At 40.4% G+C, this 18,560-nt stretch overlaps 1 protein-coding gene across 1 annotated transcript in view; it reads left to right on the top strand.

Annotated features, from left to right (window-relative positions):
* Positions 1 to 18,560, top strand: part of htr4 (5-hydroxytryptamine receptor 4) — a 224,540-nt gene that overhangs the window by 8,666 nt on the left and 197,314 nt on the right. The window contains exon 2 of the mRNA XM_055177705.2: positions 6,774 to 6,874. Coding sequence (XP_055033680.1) covers positions 6,865 to 6,874 — 10 coding nt within the window. The 5' untranslated portion in view covers positions 6,774 to 6,864. The remainder of the gene's footprint in view (positions 1 to 6,773; positions 6,875 to 18,560) is intronic.

Here is an 18,560-nt window from a genome sequence, read left to right as displayed (position 1 = left end):
ACCCCGTTAGTTACTTTTCCCGTAAATTTAACGCTTACCAGGCGAATTATTCGGTAATTGAAAAAGAAACACTCGCTCTGATATGGACTCTGCAATATTTTGATGTGTACATAGGGGGTGGAGCTCAAATTGACATTTATTCGGACCACAATCCGTTGACTTTTCTGCATTCTTTACAAAGCCCAAGCCAGCGGTTAATGAGATGGGTGTTGTTTTTACAACCCTATAATTTGTGCATCAAACACATTAAAGGCGTGGACAATGTGTTTGCAGACACTTTGTCTCGCGCTATTTGATCTGACTGATCGGGGAGTCGTTCTTTTTGGTTGTGTCCTTGTTTTATTTTTCCTTCATTCCTTAAAAGTGCTTCTAGGATCCGGATTGCTGGAGTGTCGGAAAAGAGGGATGGGGGTAAGCTAAAAATGGACGACTGTCACTGTTTGTTTGTTTTGTCCATCGAAATTGTAATTGTAACCAGTATTGACATTCTAAATTGTGGGGCGAAAATAATTAGGGGGGAGATGTTAGGTCCCAGTTAGTGCTGGGCCTGTGTTTGTTTTTTATGTTTTAGGCAGGTCGTTATTGGGGGCGTGGTCTTTCCACCTGTGGCTCATCACTGGGCTTATAAGAACTCCAGCGCAGTGGATTTGAGAGACACGCGCAGCGATGTGACGGCACTTGACCGAGCGGCTTTCCTTTGTGTTTATGTTATGATTTGCGTTTACATTCATGCAGACCTTTAGCTTACAGTACTCTTTCATGCATCCTTCATCACTGACGTTCATATACTGACTACTGACTGTTTATTTATATTTTGTTAAACTTATTTTGTTAAATAAATTGCTTCTTTTTCTATTTACCCGCCTGTGTTGCCTCTTGTTAATGTTGCAACTTTGAGCCAGTTGTAACAATCCTAAATACACTCACCTTAAGGATTATTAGGAACACCTGTTTAATTTCTCATTAATGCAATTATCTAATCAACCTGGCAGTTGCTTGAATGCATTTAGGGGTGTGGTCCTGGTCAAGACAATGGCTGAATCCGAAACAGCATACTGCCATACTGTATAGTAGGCAAAAAGCAGTAGGCGAACGAATAGTATGTCCGAAACCTCAGTATACGTAAATGGGTAGGCGAGAATTACCGGGATTTTGGACTATTTCTCGCGAGATTCAGAGGCACGTGTACTTAAGTATCGTCCGAAACCGCCTACTTACTGAAAATGTAATAGGGGAAACAGAGTAGTATGTCAGAATCCTACGTATCAATAAAATCAGTAGGCGAGAAATCCCAGGATGCCCTACTGAGTCGGCCCAGATTCTGAAGCATGCATCGGATGGACACTTCTTTTTCCCATGATGCCACGGGAAAGCAAAGCAATCGACCGGAGACCAACCAATCGGGTGATTTCGATACGTTACACAGGGCTATTCCTCAGCACCCTGACTTCACGCACAGACCCAGGTGCTCAGCAGATTCATGTAAATAAAGCTGTAGAATTATCACAGCTGTGTTGAGATGATAGTAAATATGTGATGGTTTGTTGGAAAAATACATTTGAATAAAGTTTTGTTTGATATGGGATTCACTTCTATAAGTTTTCATTTATTGTGATGGTTATATTCATTCATTTTTTAAACATGTTTCCTGTTGTTTTAAGTAAATACAAGAGATTGCTTCACTAAAATGTATATAATCACATGGCCTGCATTGTCTAGTTTGTATTCAAGCACAGCTGTCATCTGACAATAGATATAAAATTACAATCTGCTTGTTTTACTTATTTTTGTCCACTACAAACTATCTGTTACACTGACAGAGACCGTAGTAGAGTTGTGAAGTTACTGATGCAATCAGGTGTTAGTGCACCTGTCCGTCATACACACGCATACGTTTTCATGTCTTTTATTAGGTTTGTTCGAGTTCATGCACCGCTGTAGGTGGATGACATCAAAGTACCGCGAGAGCGATTCCCGAAATCATATGGAGAAGTCTGATTTCGAGTCGCTCTCGCAGTATTGTGATGTCAATCTCCTGTCGGTTCTTGTGGTTCCGCATGAACTCGAACAAGTCTACTACGTCATAGGTCGCATGATAACGTCAACATGGCGGATGCTGTCCATACTTAACGCGAACGTACGTACTGTCTTAGCGCACGTTAAATGGGTACTCACAGTACACAGTAAGTATGCGATTTCGGATTCAGCCAATCTCCTGAACTCCAAACTGAATATCAGAATGGGAAAAAGGTTATTTAAGCAATTTTGAGCGTGGCATGGTTGTTGGTGGCAGACGGCCGGTCTGAGTATTTCACAATCTGCTCAGTTACTGAGATTTTCACACACAACCATTTCTAAGGTTTACAAAGAATGGTGTGAAAAGGGAAAAACATCCAGTATGCGGCAGTCCTGTGGGGGAAAATTTGTTGCCTTGTTGACGCTAGAGGTCAGAGGAGAATGGGCAGACAGATTCAAGCTGATAGAAGAGCAACTTTGACTGAAATAACCACTCGTTACAACCGAGGTATGCAGCAAAGCATTTGTGAAGCCACAACATGCACAACCTTGAGGCAGATGGGACTTTGGACAGTTGAAGACTGGAAGAATGTTGCCTCAATTTCTGTTGAGACATTCAGATGGTAGAGTCAGAATTTGGCGTTTAACAGAATGAGAACATGGATCCATCATGCCTTGTTACCACTGTGCAGGCTGCTGGTGGTGGTGGTGTAATGGTGGTGGGGTGTAATGGTTTTGTTCTGTGTTTACTTGTGTTCTGTGTATTTTTGTATTTTGGACTTTTATTTTGATACCCTGCTCTGTTCTGACTTTTATTTTGATATTCATCATGCCATGTCACAGTTCACACTTCCTGTCTGTCTGTATATAAGTCACTTCCTGTTCACCTGTTAGCTGCTGATTAATGTTTAGCCTGTTGCAACCTGTTATCCTGTTTTGTATCTGTTAGTTATCTGTATCTGTATCTGTTCCTGTTTCTGACCTGTGCCTGTTTCTTTGGATTTTTGATTGAACTCTGCCTGCCTTGACCTTGTGCCTGTTTTGGATTACGTTTTTGGATCACCCTTACTGGATATGTTTGCTGGCCCTTTTTGGGATTTTTCTAATAAAACCTTTTCGCAAATGGATTCTCACCTCTTCATAGCTTTCTTTAAAGCGCCCCCTTACAGAATAATCAGCCCAACCCGGAATCCAGCAAAGGTTTGTATCTTCCCACCAGCACTATGAAACCTGTTTTTGCACTGCTTGCACTCCGTCAAAACCACCGGCCCATTGAGGATTATGTAAGTGACTTTCTGGAATTATCTAATCAAGTACATTATGATGAGGAAACATTGAAACCCATTTTTTACAATGCTCTTGATGAATGGCCGCGCTTGTGTATGCCCCATGATATGTCTGCCTGGTCCCTGGAGAGTTATATTGACTTTGCCCTGTTGTTGTGTGGCTCTCCCTTCACGGTGGGTGTTGCGGATAGCAAACCCGAGGCTATTCCCAACATGCCACGCCATGTCCTGCCTGTTATGCCCACACCTGTACCAGTTATGCCTGCTCTGTCCATGCTTGCTCCTAAAATGGCCGCCACCATGCTTGCTCCTAAAATGGCCGCCATCCTGCCTGTCCCTAAAATGGCTGCCATCCTGCCTGTTCCCAAAATGGCCGCCATCCTGCCTGTCTCTGCACCCACACCTGTTCTCGAGAGAGCTACCATCATTCCTGCACCTGTATTTCAGAGAGCTATCATCACCACCACACCTGCACTCATGAGGGCTATTAGTCACCCAGCACCTGATGTCAAGATGGCCGCCATGCCTGAACCAACGACCACAGAGGTATGTTTCATTGACTCAATACTTTCTGAATTTGCCATAGCCCTGTGGTGCGTCTGGTCTGCCTTCTGCTCTGTTGTTCCCGAGGTTCCTCAAGGCCCTAAATCTGAACCATCCGATTCATCTGACCCATCTGACCCATCTGATCTGCCCGACCCATCTGATCTGCCCGACCCATCTGATCTGCCCGACCCATCTGATCTGCCCGTCTCATCTGATCTGCCCGTCTCATCTGATCTGCCCGTCTCATCTGATCTGCCCGTCTCATCTGATCTGCCCGTCTCATCTGATCTGCCCGTCTCATCTGATCTGCCCGTCTCATCTGTCCAGCCCGACTCATCTGATTCGTCTGTCCTGCCCGACTCATCTGATTCGTCTGTCCTGCCCGACTCATCTGATTCGTCTGTCCTGCCCGACTCATCTGATTCGTCTGTCCTGCCCGACTCATCTGATTCGTCTGTCCTGCCCGACTCATCTGATTCGTCTGTCCTGCCCGACTCATCTGATTCGTCTGTCCTGCCCGACTCATCTGATTCGTCTGTCCTGCCCGACTCATCTGATTCGTCTGTCCTGCCCGACTCATCTGATTCGTCTGTCCTGCCCGACTCATCTGATTCGTCTGTCCTGCCCGACTCATCTGATTCGTCTGTCCTGCCCGATTCACCTGGCTCAACTGACTATTCTGATTCATCTGGTCCACCACCTGGGACATCGCCACCCTGGGCTTTGGGAGCTTTCCCAAGTTTTTTTTGGGGGGGGGGTAGTAACCGGACACAGGGAGGAGGCAGAGGACACCAAGGCGGAGGCCGAAGTGTGCTCGGACCCTTCCTCTCCTTGTGTTCCAGGTCCAAGCCTGCCCCATGACCCAGGTCCAAGCCTGCCCCATGACCCAGGTCCAAGCCTGCCCCATGACCCAGGTCCAAGCCTGCCCCATGACCCAGGTCCAAGCCTGCCCGATGACCCAGGTCCAAGCCTGCCCCATGACCCAGGTCCTAGCCTGCCCCATGACCCAGGTCCTAGCCTGCCCCATGACCCAGGTCCTAGCCTGCCCCATGACCCAGGTCCTAGCCTGCCCCATGACCCAGGTCCTAGCCTGCCCCATGACCCAGGTCCGCATCTGCCCCATGACCCAGGCCCGCATCTGCCTCATGTTCCTGGACCATACTGGCCATATGACCCAGGACCTCTCCTGAACTGCCCTGCCTTCGCCAAGAGGTCCTGGCCCGCCCGCCCACCCTCTATTGGACTGTATGTTTTGTTTGTTGGGCTCCGGGAGTCGCCCTTTAGAGGGGGGGTTCTGTAATGGTTTTGTTCTGTGTTTACTTGTGTTCTGTGTATTTTTGTATTTTGGACTTTTATTTTGATACCCTGCTCTGTTCTGACTTTTATTTTGATATTCATCATGCCATGTCACAGTTCACACTTCCTGTCTGTCTGTATATAAGTCACTTCCTGTTCACCTGTTAGCTGCTGATTAATGTTTAGCCTGTTGCAACCTGTTATCCTGTTTTGTATCTGTTAGTTATCTGTATCTGTATCTGTTCCTGTTTCTGACCTGTGCCTGTTTCTTTGGATTTTTGATTGAACTCTGCCTGCCTTGACCTTGTGCCTGTTTTGGATTACGTTTTTGGATCACCCTTACTGGATATGTTTGCTGGCCCTTTTTGGGATTTTTCTAATAAAACCTTTTCGCAAATGGATTCACCCTCTCACTCGCTTTCTTCAAAGCACGCCCCGTTACATGGGGATGTTTTCTTGGCACACTTTAGAGCATCTTTGGGATGTGGTGGAATGGGAGCTTTATGCCTTGGATGTGCATCTCCATCAACTCCAAGATGCTATCCTATCAATATGGGCCAACATTTCTAAAATTAAAAAAAATGCTTTCAGCACCTTGTTCAACCAATGCCATATAGAACTAAGGCAGTTCTGAAGGTGAAAGGGGGTCAAACACAGTATTAGTATGGTGTTCCTAATAATCCTTTAGGTGAGTGTAGATCCTGCTGTTTAAAACTCTGCATGTAACAGTTCTCGGACAATGTATTTTGTCATTCTGTATGCATTGCCCGTGTACATAGGCTTGAATAGAAATAAAGCTTTGAAGCAGGTTGTTGACATAAGCAGAGCTTATTGGCATCTCCATTTATCTCCCTTTGTAAAATGCTGTATCTGCATAATCCTCCTTGGAAAACGACTATCCAGAAGCTTTTTTGTAAGTAGCAAGACTGCAATTTATTTTCATGAGAGAGCATGTGGAAAACTTTTTCTGCACAATACACACCCAATACACAATACCCAATTTTTTATGCATAAAAAGGTCATGTTTTTTGCAACAAAACAGGGTTTTGGACTATGCCGGTGCTGCAAACGGTTCTGAGTCTTTATACAACACTTTAAACTCTGAATTTTATAATGAAACTAGTAATTGCTTTTTTATTTTTAAAGATATCAAAGCGCTACAATGAGTATAAATTGTGATATTGCTGTAAAATAAAACCAACTAATGTCATATAAATCGGATAACAGTGAGATGAAATAGTTGAATATTTGACCTCATATATTAAGATGTTTATCTCATTATGGGCACATGAAAATAAGCTGCATAGTATGAATGACCCTATGTCACAGAGCAAAGATGCACAGTGCAAATTTCATTGACCCAAATGCCTGTAATCCAGCCTGCTCCCTCTTGAGCAATTGACCATAAAACTCTTCTCTTCATGCAGTCTGGGTGAGCACATGGTGACAGATGCCAAGTGACCACCCCTCTGCCAGTTATTGTGTTCATCTCTCCGGTGACATCCAGCTGATGAACTAGTTTCTCTTGGCCAGCTTCCTTTTGGGATCTCCCACCGACTGTCAGTGTCAAAGAGTTCAGTATGGCCAAATTTGAGATCTCATTCTATCCCCCATGTTTCTCTTTATCAGATGAGGAAGGCTGTGACCAGGCTCATCCCTGTGGGTCTCACGTGACCTCTGAGGTCTACAGCTGGCATGCTTTTGGAAACAGCTGCTGGAGATGACATGGGGTGAGTTATGACAGAAACATACAAATAAAGTAAGCTGGTTAAAAAAAATCTATCTAATGAAAGGAAAGGTGGGATAGTGATTATAGTCAACTAATGCTGCATGTGTTTTGTAAATGATCTAGATCAGTGGTTCTCGAACTAGGAGCCGTGCATGATAAATTCATGTATTTTATAAAATATCATAAAACTGAGACCCCCATGGCACAATCTCGGGGCCCCAGTTTTATGACATTTTATTAAATACATGAATTTATAATGAAATCTGTGTAATTAAACTTAAGCAAGATAAGGCTACTAATCAACAGCACTATGTTATATGTTTTACAAAATAAGTTTTGTTTTATTTTATATTTTCTGTTTTACAATGTTGAGGTCATAGATTTTCTTTGGGGGGCACGAAGGGCACAAGTGGGGGCCACCGTACACAAGTGCGGGCGCACGTAGAAAAAGTTTGAAAACCACTGAACTGATCAGGGGTGGATATTTCTGGTCCTGGAGGGCCACAGTCCTGCAAAGTTTAGCTCCAACCCAATCAAACACACCTGAAAAATCTAATTAAAGTCTTACTTGCAAATAGAGCAGGGATGGGCAACTTTGGTCCTGGAGGGCCGGTGTCCTGCAGATTTGAGCTCCAACCATAATTAAACACACCTGAAGCAGCCAATTAAGGTCTAGAAACTTTAAGGCAGTTGTGTCAAGTTGAAGCTAAACTCTGCAGGACACCGGCCCTCCAGGACCGAAGTTGCCCATCCCTGAAATAGAGGGTATGCATTGACGTCACTTTTCCATGTGACCACGCCGGAGCTTGCCCTGTTGAGTGGCAAAACATTCAACAAAATGGCTGGTTTTCATAACGGCTGCTGCGAAAACGCCAGTAAAACTGACTATTATCAGCTTTGATTGAATTTAGTTGGCCTTAACAGTGACCCTAACAACTTGCCAAACAAGCAGTAGTCCGTGGACATTGGCATATGGCCAGACATTGCTTTTCCTGACATATGTTTGTCTTGCCTAACACTATTAAACCCACCTTTGTGGAACACAAGGCTCATCATAATGAATGTCTTTTAATGAAGACTCACTGACAAAACTTTGCAATTACACAGAATAAGATTATTCATTGGTGTATTTTTATATGATTTTTTATCCCAAAATTTTAGATACCTGACATATGTCTACTGCTACTGATGTACTTTTCCTGTGAGTGTTTTTGCAGTCTGGAAATAGACCGCTCCAAATTTTTGTGGAATCTGTTAGCACAGACGATTACACTTTTCCCATTTTAGACGCGTTTTTCATGCTATGCTAATGCTGTCGCTCAGACTTTTTGCCACTCAGTGGGCGTAACCACAGTCACTTTCGCCAAAGGTGATGTCATGTGCATACCCTCTATAAGTCAAGTTTTACTTGCAAATGACGTTCAGGTTTGTTTGATTAGGGTTAAAACTAAACTCAGCAGGACTGTGGCCCTTCAGGACCAGTAATGCTCATCCCTAATCTAGATACTGTACACTATTAAAAATAAAGGTGCTTCATGATGCCTTAAAGGTGCAGTGTGTACATTTCAGCGGCATCTAGTGGTGAGGTTGCGAATTGCAACCAACGGCGTAGTACACTGCTCACCACTTGCTTTTGAAACACATAGAGAAGCTACGGTAGCTGCCACCGGACAAACATGTCATCTTCGGAGACAACTTAGTAAAAACAATTATCCGTTAAGGGCTTCTGTAGAAAAATTACGGCACAAAATGGCGACTTTCATGTAAGGGGACCCTCTTTGAATGTAGATAAAAAGGTCTTGTTCTAAGGTAATAAACACATAATGGTTCATTATAAAAGGTCTTTGTACACCCCTGATAATATAGTTTTGTATATTATTTTGCATTTCTGTCAAGAGATCCTTCTAAAAGTTACACACTGCACCTTTAAAGAACCATTTTTTGGCTAAAACGGTTCCATAACGATCCTTTATGTTTCACAAAAGTTTTTTATAGTGAATAAAGGTTTAATGTAAAGAAAGAAATTACTTTTTGAAGAACCTTTGACTAACTGTCCTTAAGGATCCAAAACATGAGCATGATATTTGGATGTCCCACGATTTCATTAAACATAGCTCTTCATCGGTGGTCCTATTGGGTACAGTGAGAGAGGTTCAAAGACGGCTGATTTCACAGTCTTGCGTCCAAAGACAGCCTACGGTAGTTTTCTGACATTGTCAGAAATTCAGCATGATCAATGCACAGTGTGTTTGCTGCTACGACCTGCGTACCGGTATTTGTTTACCACTAGCGCATGCTGCTGACGTTGCACTAATGTGTGACGCAGCCACTGAAGCCTCTGTGTCATCATCGTACAGTCTACATGCTTGTCATACCCAATTTTAAACGATCCACGTCGCACAGTGTGATAATGTAAAGATCTTATAGGAGTGCAAAAATCCTGCAGTGTATTCCGGGCCAAAGCGCAGTAAGATTTTAGTAGAATGCAGATGGTCTGATGGGTATTGGCTGATCTCATATCACGATGAGAGATTGAATTTATTAGAACGGATATGATCCAGCAGTTTTGCACGTCACATTTCTTCTCGGAAAAGTCATCCACGCATATCCACACAGGCTGGAGGTTGGGCCAGAATGCGATTGTTGGCTTGGAAAGTCTTGATGTTTTAGCTATTATCATTGTGTGAAGATGTTCAGCTGCAGCTGTTGGGCAGTTTATTATCATCCTATTACTAACCATTTACTGGTATCCCTCTTCTGCGTTCCAGTAATAAGAATTTGTGTGACCACTTCGGGATACTTTGTCCCAATGCGTTTTTCATTAAATAAACGTTTATTTCGCCCACCCGTAAAATTCTCTGAAAAAATTTGGCCCCCAAGGCATCTTGTGTTTTCTGTAAAGATTGCTGCATAAACAGAGAAATACTTAAATATTTAAAGGTTTAGTCAATTTTCTTAAAAGAAAAATCCAGATAATTTACTCACCACCATGTCATCCAAAATGTTGATGTCTTTCTTTGTTCAGTCGAGAAGAAACTATGTTCCTTGAGGAAAACATTGCAGGATTTCTCTCATCCCAATGGACTTCAATAGAGCCCAACAACCAATACTCAACTCAACACCCAACAGCCCCCTTCAACGGAGCTTCAAAGGACTAAACGATCCCAAATGAGGCATAAGGGTCTTATCTAGCAAAACGATTGTCATTTTTGACAATAAAAATAACAAATATACACTTTTAAAGCACAACTTCTCGTCATGTAGATCCGGTCATGATGCGCCAGTGTGACCCCACGCAATACGTCATGACGTCAAGAGGTCACAGAGGACGAACGCGAAACTCCGCTCCAGTGTTTACAAGTGTGGAGAAAGAGGGCTGTTCCGACGTTGTTGTATGTGGAATGATACTTATTAGTGTCTTTGTGTCAGTTTATTGTTTAAAATGGTCCGCAAATGTGCGTTTTATATATGTAACACGTGATCTTCCTACGTCACTACGCATTTACGTTAGGTCGCGCTGGTCCGGACCTAGACGAAAAGTTGTGGTTTAAAAGTGTATATTTGTTATTTTTCTTGTCAAAAATGACAATCGCTTTGCTAGATAAGACCCTTATGCCTCGTTTGGGATTGTTTATAGTCCTTTGAAACTCCGTTGAAAAAAACTGTTATGTGTTGAGTTAAGTATTAAATGTTGGGCTCTATTAAAGTCCATTAAAATGAGAAAAATCCTGCAATGTTTTCCTCAAAAAACATAATTTCTTCTCGACTGTACAAAGAAAGACATCAACATTTTGGATGACATGGTGGTGAGTAAATTATCTGGACTATGGACTAATCCTTTAAGAAGTATGTTAAATGTTTTAAGGCCTGTATTCCTAGACACACTGCACTTCTTCTGGACTGAATTGCTGATCAAATGAAATGTAGTTTGAAATGAAGTTGAATGCTGGATTTCCGGAGGTACGAGTGACTGATATCTCTTATTTGTTCCAGAGCGAAAAAGTCTGAGTATGAGTGTCATGCAACATGAGCGTGGGTAGGAGATGACAGAATATTCATTTTAAAGCACATTATCTGTGGAAGCTGAGACTCCTTTGGACTGACTAAACTTACAGATGTAAATCTTATTTCTGCCACAGCATTTCAGACAAACCTTTTTTAGGAAATACGAAATACGAAGAGCTCAGATGTAAAAGCCGCTAAACACCATCTCTGTCAAAAATGAGATAATGATATTAACTGAATTATCTCAGCGGGTATTGTTTATCAAATACCTTTACAGAACTGTTTAACCCCCAGCTCAGGTCTTCAGAAATACCAGTTTGTTGGTATTCATCGCCATGTCGATTTTTCAGCAAGTCCTCTAAGTTCAAACTTGGGTCCCTTTTGAGAACTTGGACCTGAATACAACCCGAATGTGGCAGCCATGTGCATCACAGCGCCCCCTAATTTGTGGTCCAGTTTCTCTTTAGTTTTACATTCTGACTGTCATCATTTGCAATGTTTCTAGTTGCATCTTGTTCTTTTTTCTAGATGCATCTTGTTGATTTTGAGTCTGGTCAATACTTTGATAGGAGACCTCCTGGGAAATAGAGGTGTTAGTGAGACTAGCAGGGGGTACTCTGGGAGTGCTCACCCTGTGGTCTGTGTGGGTCCCTGACCATAGACTGTAAAAAATATGGACGTAGTGTCTGTGATATCACCCATAGGTTTGTGAAGAGCTTTTTTGAAGCCAATCTTGGCCACGCGTCATCAGGCATCTCTCGCGGATAACAAAAAATGGGGAAAGAGGCGGGACGTGGGTGAAGCTAAGGTGGCTGGTTGCTGAAACCACGCCTCCCCAGCTCGACTCTAGTGACAGCAGTGCCAGTTCACGTGTCATTCAAGTGGTCATGCCCTTAAAGGTGGAGTGCACAATGTTTGAAAAATGCTTTGGAAAAAGGAGTTGGGCCGACTACCAAAACAGACTTGTAGCCAATCAGCAGTAAGAGGCGTGTCTACTAACCGACATCCTTGCCGGGATTGCGTATGTGTGGGGCGGGTCTTTCAATAGAAGGTCCAGATTCTATTGGGGTAAGGGCATGTTTGTTAAGGTGATTTCAAATGTCAACATTGGCTTTCAAACATTGTGCACTCTGCATTTATTTATTCAGAACTTTACTTATTCAGAAGCTTAATATAATTTAACTCATTACAAAATGCCTTCCAGGAAAAATTTCTTCTAAAAATATATAAACATAAAAATATATCAAATGAAAGAACAGACCCTCCGCTTTCAAACAAACAAACAAACAAACAAACAAACAAAAAACGTGGAAAAACCATTTCATCCTATCTATATTTTTTTCTCTGCTTAAAATACAATTTTTTTTAGCAAAAAGCTGAAATAATTTCATTTTTGTGAAGGAATTTTGTTAGAGATCAGATTCAGAAAGATTATCAAAACCTACATGGAGTTTAAAATTAGTAAATACGTTTTGGTTTCAGTTTTTTATAAATTGGGTAAGTGCATCTAGTGGATAATGGCTGTATTGCAGATTAATATAAAAATTCTTCAGAAACAAGTTTTTTAAGCAAATGTTTTCTCTTAAATGATGAGATAACTCGTCAATGGTGGGGAAAGAGTTAAATGGATGAGTAAGGGATAATGTAGAGGCAGCCAGTAGTTATCGGGAAATAAGCCCCGACAGTGTGATCAGGACCCGACGCGAAGCTTTTTTCCCAATAACTACCAGCTGCCTCTACATTATCCCGCTTATTACATGGCTACTTGTCACATAAGAAAAAAACTGGACATGAATATGAATTTGAAACATTTTATTGGCATATTTGTTTTAAATGAACATTTTTATCCTTCCGCGAAACTTTGCACAGATGCATAAAATGATCGTAATACCTTATTAAGATCCTCTGCTTCATACTTGTCTGTCTCCATTTTTTCTCTTTTAGCCAGTCTTTGAGAAGTTTTAATGCCCATTCTGTATTTTTTTGCGTGTTGGCTTCGTAGCTGTCATGCTCTATTTTGTCAAGTTCAGTCTCAGTAAGCTGTCTGTGTCTTGTCGTGGTTGTCGAGTGTTTGTCACAAGATGGCGCCAAACAGTAATCTTTATTGATCTTTATTGGCGCCGAGCGATTTTACTCGTACAAGTAGTACCAGCTATGCGTTATTACTTTGGAGCGGTTATTATTTGAAAAGAACGAACCTGCAAATGTCTCAACTGACCTATCAGAATCAAGCATTACAGAGAGCCGTGTAATAAAAAAAATTAATCACCCCTCACAGTTGTCATGAAGGACAAAATTTGCCATATAGACCAAAAACACTTTTTTTGTACCAGGCTGTAAACACATTTATTTCTGCTGTAAAGTTGGGCATTTTAACATGGAGGTCTATGGGTATTCAGTCCCTTTTGGAGTCAGCCTCTAGCGGCCAGTCGATGAATTTCAGTTTAAGTCACTTCCATATTGGCTTCATAAGCTTCATTGGCTAAATAAGGGAGTCATACAAAATGTGCAGGGCAGTGGGCCTCCAGGAATAACGTTAAGAACCACTGCTTTAAACCATGGTCCTGACTCTCTGTGGTCGTGAGTAGGGATGTGCCCCGGCATCCTGGCCAAATTTGCCCTTTGGCCTACTAATCATCCTCTCATATACTATTGGCTATATCACTCTGTCAGCCCTCCACTAATAAGCTGGTGTGTGGTCTGGCGCAATCATCCAGGTGGATGCTGCACATTGGTGGTGATTGAGAAGATTCCCCTTTCAGCACTTTGAGTGCTGCAGAAAAGTGATTTATAAATGTAACAAATTATTGTTATAAAGTGACATTTGTTAAAACAAGGCATTTCAATTACCGACAAATAACCTTTCCATTGCAATTAAAGTGAAATCACTGAATCTAAACATAAGAGTCTGATAAAAAAGCACACTTACAAGAAAACTTACTGTGGCTGCACTTATCTGAACTCTTCGTATATCCAATTCTATCCTTATGTGTCTCACTGGTTCCTGTTTACAACCTCTGTATCATTCTGACAAGTCGCTTTATTCAGCTGGCTTTTAAAACAACAGCCCACATATCTGTTAACTGTAAGTGAAGCACCTCAACCTATGAAAGCGAAAATAACAAGCTATGACACATTTAGTGTCTAAATTGCCGGCCCCTTACAGAAGTTACAGATACTCAACACTTATGTTATTGTATGACTCACGTCACTGTCCATTACACTGCCAGACCATCATTATTCAGTTCTATGCACATCACACTGGCTCATAAAAGTCACTTCCTGTGAAATGAATCCACAACCAACAACAGGTGGTCTGAGTTGCCAGATTGGAGGCTCTTTTTACACCTCTATCTAGAAGCTGTAAAAGCAGCTGACAGCCTCTGGCTTTGATCCTATATGGCTTCAAAACACACTTTTTGCTCCTGACAACTAAGATGATGATGGATATAATGAGATGACAAATCTTACAGCCATTCCCACAATAATGATGATTTAATTCAAAGAGTCAGATCCAGATCTGTCACAACACTTTCAGTGGAACGCTGTGATTGGAAATAAGCACTTGACATAAACATTTTATAATGGGACAATCACAGCATTAATGATGGCCAGATAAGGATTAAGTCAATGCCAGTGCTTAAAAAACAAAGAATTATAGATTTTTTGTCTGAAATCCAAAGCGTTTGCTTTTGTACTGTCTTAAGAAAAATAATTTTTTAACGTGTTTTATTCTCATCCCTCTTTAGAAGTAATGATGTATCGCTGAAGTGCACGCTCATGATATTAGGTGTCACAAAGTCTCACTTATAATGATTCAGAAAGTGCTTTGCAGTGAGGTCGTATTGAGGGGATTTGAGGGTCTTTTTAAAACTTTTAAACTAGGAAAATTGGTGTCAGACTTGCAGTTCTGCTCTGCAAAAATGATCAAATAAATCTGGTAGCAATGACTTGGCACACAATAGTCGGTATTGGTGGTACAGCAGGTGAATGCTGAGGTTAATTAGCAGATTTTTAGAAACTGTGTTTGTTTTGCAGGGACAGTGCTTATGTTCAGTCATTATTTACTCTCTTCATGTTGCACCAAACATGAATTATTTTCGTTCTTCTGCAGAACCCAGTGTGTGAATTATTGAAGACATTATTTTAGACATAATCAAATGAGGATGATGGTGAATAAGCGTTAGCTTCAAAATTACAAATATAGATCACTGTAAAAGTATTAAAAATGGTCCATATGAGTTAAAATATTATAAAAGTCTTTACATTTACATTAAGCAAACGCTTTTATCCAAAGCGAGTTACAATATAGGAAACAAGCAATTTGTCATAAAAAATAAACTATGACTTATAATAAGGTGAACAGATGCCCCGTTTTTCATGGACAGTCCCTTTTTTTTTGGTGTTCTGTTTTCCACAAACCCACAACAATAAAAAGAGGAAAACCTTTAAAAGGTTTTGTCCCCATTTTTTAATTCATAGAGTCCTAGACTAAAACACATTTATAACTTGCACTGATCTTAAAATATGTCAGGGCCTTGGATTTTTCTCAAGATACTCACCTGTAACTTCATTGCATATTTATAAAAGATGCTTAAACATCTTAATTGAACTAAGACTTGGTTCTGGCTTTAACTAAGTTTTGTCTGTGAAACCAGGCCTTAACATGTTAGATGAATAGTAAGTGTGATATTAAAAAGACTGCTTTTGGTTTCCAGACTTAAAAATTGGCTACATTTAGACTAATATTGGATGTATAAACCTGAAGAGAAACATTTTAAAATTGAATCTTGTTTCATACAGCTTTATATGAATACAATAAATACTGCCCTACAAACCCAGCACTGTAGTGAAAAACACACTAGTAAAATATAAAATAAATATAAAAAATCTGGAAAATGCACATAAAAAGCTGGGTATTTTTTTAACCCAGCGTTGGGTCCCAACCTGTTGGGTGTTAATTTAACCTACACTCTTAGAAAAAAAGGTACAGGATGATACAAAAGCTGTCACTGGGGTGTTACCTTTTCAAAAAGTAAACTTTTGAACTTTTGGACCCAGCATTGGGTCAGAAAGGGACGAGCCTAGCCTCCTGGGTTGTTTTAACCTATTGTTGGGTCAAATATAAACATTTTCTGGGTTAATTTCAACCCAGCTGCTTGGCTTGTCCCTTGTTGACACAATGCTGGGTTAATAATAACCCAGCATTTTTAGCCACCTCCACACGGCGGACCCTGCCCCGGATCCAAAATTACTTATTTTGACTTAATATAAAATATTTCTTTTACATTTTTATTTTTGTTCTATTATCATCACATATCTAAAAATCGTTGAATGAATAATATGGTAAAAAATGGTCTTTTGATGCGTGAAACTTGATTCAGATTGCCACAAATGCTACACCATCTTTTAGCTTAGGTCCTACTCTACAAAATGAGTCCATTCACAGCATTTTCTTTGGTTGTGTGCATGAATAATCCCTTGCTATTTATTATATGTGCAAAACAAAAAATATTTTTATATGAAAAAAAAATGCATTTTCACACCCTTCAGTAAAATAAGAATAACTTTTGAATTTGACATGCAAAGAGACCATTTTTTTTTTGGTTGTTTACTGTCTGCTGCTGGTAAGACCCAAAACTGTCTGCAGTCTGCTAGAGCAGTGGTTCTCAAACTGGGGTCCGGGGCCCCCAGGGGGGCCGCGAGATGGTGCCAGGGGGGCCCCAGTTTTATGACATTTTTATAAAATACCTTAATTTATCATGAATTCTGTGAAATTAAACCTAACAAAAATAAGGCAGCACTACTTTGTATAATTTAATGTTTTGTTTAATTAATGAACGACCAATGTCGCACACCTGTGTGTTCCGGTTAGGTGCGTTGGATAAAGAGACAATAATAGTCCACCAAACATATATACACAAGAGATATCCCGCACACTAATAACTTGCAAAATATTAAATTAATTTATTGCGACGTTTCGATCGTAAGATCTTCTTCAGGCAATAAATTAATTTAATATTTTGCAAGTTATTAGTGTGCGGGATATCTCTTGTGTATATATGTTTTGTGTATATATGTTTTGTGTATATATGTTTTGCCGCGAAGGAATGCACCGTACACAAAGTGGGCCGCACGCTGAAAAAGTTTGAGAACCACTGTGCTAGAGCACACAGAACCAGAGCTATTCACTTTCAAAGACAGTGTTTAGAACATAAAAAAATAAAATTTGGTGTTTCATCATACGAAAAACAACATAAATAACAATATTTGTCACAAACAGCAGCTTTTTTATGCTTTTTAAGGGTTTTTTGAAAAGGATATAAAGATATTGCATGTATTCCACTGTATGTGGTTATGGGGACAATTCAAATTTTTTTAGGCGGAAATTGTATACAAAAAGGGTATTATTCCTCCCATCAGTTGGAATAGAATAACTTTTGCATGTATTACGATAGAGAAAAAAATTATTTTTCCTCTGTAAGCTGACATTAGATGGAATCAAACAAAACTATCGCCAGGTTGCTGCAGCACCCGGGGCCAGAGTTATACACTTTTAAATAAAGACTTAAAACATTAAAAAGCGCCTTTTTATTTTTGTGTTTATTAGAGCAGTGGTTCTCAAACTTTTTCAGCGTGCGGCCCCCCTTGTGTACGGTACATTCTTTCGCGGCCCCCCGAAAGAAAATTTATGACAAAACAGTTCTAAACATAATATTTTAATTAAACAAAACATATTAAATTATACATAGTAGTGCTGTTGGCTTATTATTTTTTAGGTTTAATTACACAGAATTCATGATAAATGAATGTATTTTATAAAATGTCATAAAACTGGGGCCCCCCTGGCACCATCTTGCGGCCCCCAGTTTGAGAACCACTGTATTAGAGGACTGACAACACGTACAAACATGTTTAGCACTTTCAACAGTGTTTTATGTAGTTTCAAAGAGTTTCTTGTAAAATGATACCAAACTTTTGTATATACTTTGTATATTTGGGTATGCCAAATCCAGGCGGAAATCCCAAAATAGCCTCTGTGCTTAAGAGGCTAAAGTGTTCATATCTGTACCAAAATGCTACACATTAGGACCTTTTTAAAAGGTACCTTCAAATTGACAACTTTTGTACCTTTTTCTGAATGCTGGGTTAAATCAGCCCAAATTTGTGGGTTGTTTTGTGTTGGGTCAGATATGAAATTTTCTAAGTTACTTTAACCCAAAGGGTTGGGTTCATCCATTTTTGACCCAACACTGGATTGAAAATAACCCAGCATTTTTAGAGTGTATGTATATAGCAAGAAAGGAGGGATAAACACTTAGAAATAAAACATTCATGTTTCAGTAGACCTTACAGTTTTGTTTTGTCTTTTTTCTCTGAAATTTTCTGGGGACCTCTTAGAACCAAATAGTTTCAGTCTTTTCCCTAATTACAGCATTAACTGCACCGAAATAAAGATGATGAAGTTCAGTTTCGTCACAATGTTCATTTTGCCTCACTGTTTATAGCTATAATAAATATTAAAGCATCTCATGATTGTTTCACATACATGGTAATTTTCTTAATTCCTGTTGTGGATGTGTTTCCTAAAAGGTTTTATATTCTCAGTGAGAATATAATCCACAATGACGCCCTATTACACAGCATTATTCCCTGCTCGTGGTAAATGTAACCTTTGCTCG

Source organism: Misgurnus anguillicaudatus, chromosome 16 (assembly GCF_027580225.2).
Source record: "Misgurnus anguillicaudatus chromosome 16, ASM2758022v2, whole genome shotgun sequence".
NCBI classification, from domain to species: Eukaryota; Metazoa; Chordata; class Actinopteri; order Cypriniformes; family Cobitidae; genus Misgurnus; species Misgurnus anguillicaudatus.
The sequence above is the reverse complement of the archived record's forward strand: the minus strand, read 5'-3'. Positions and strand labels throughout refer to the sequence as shown.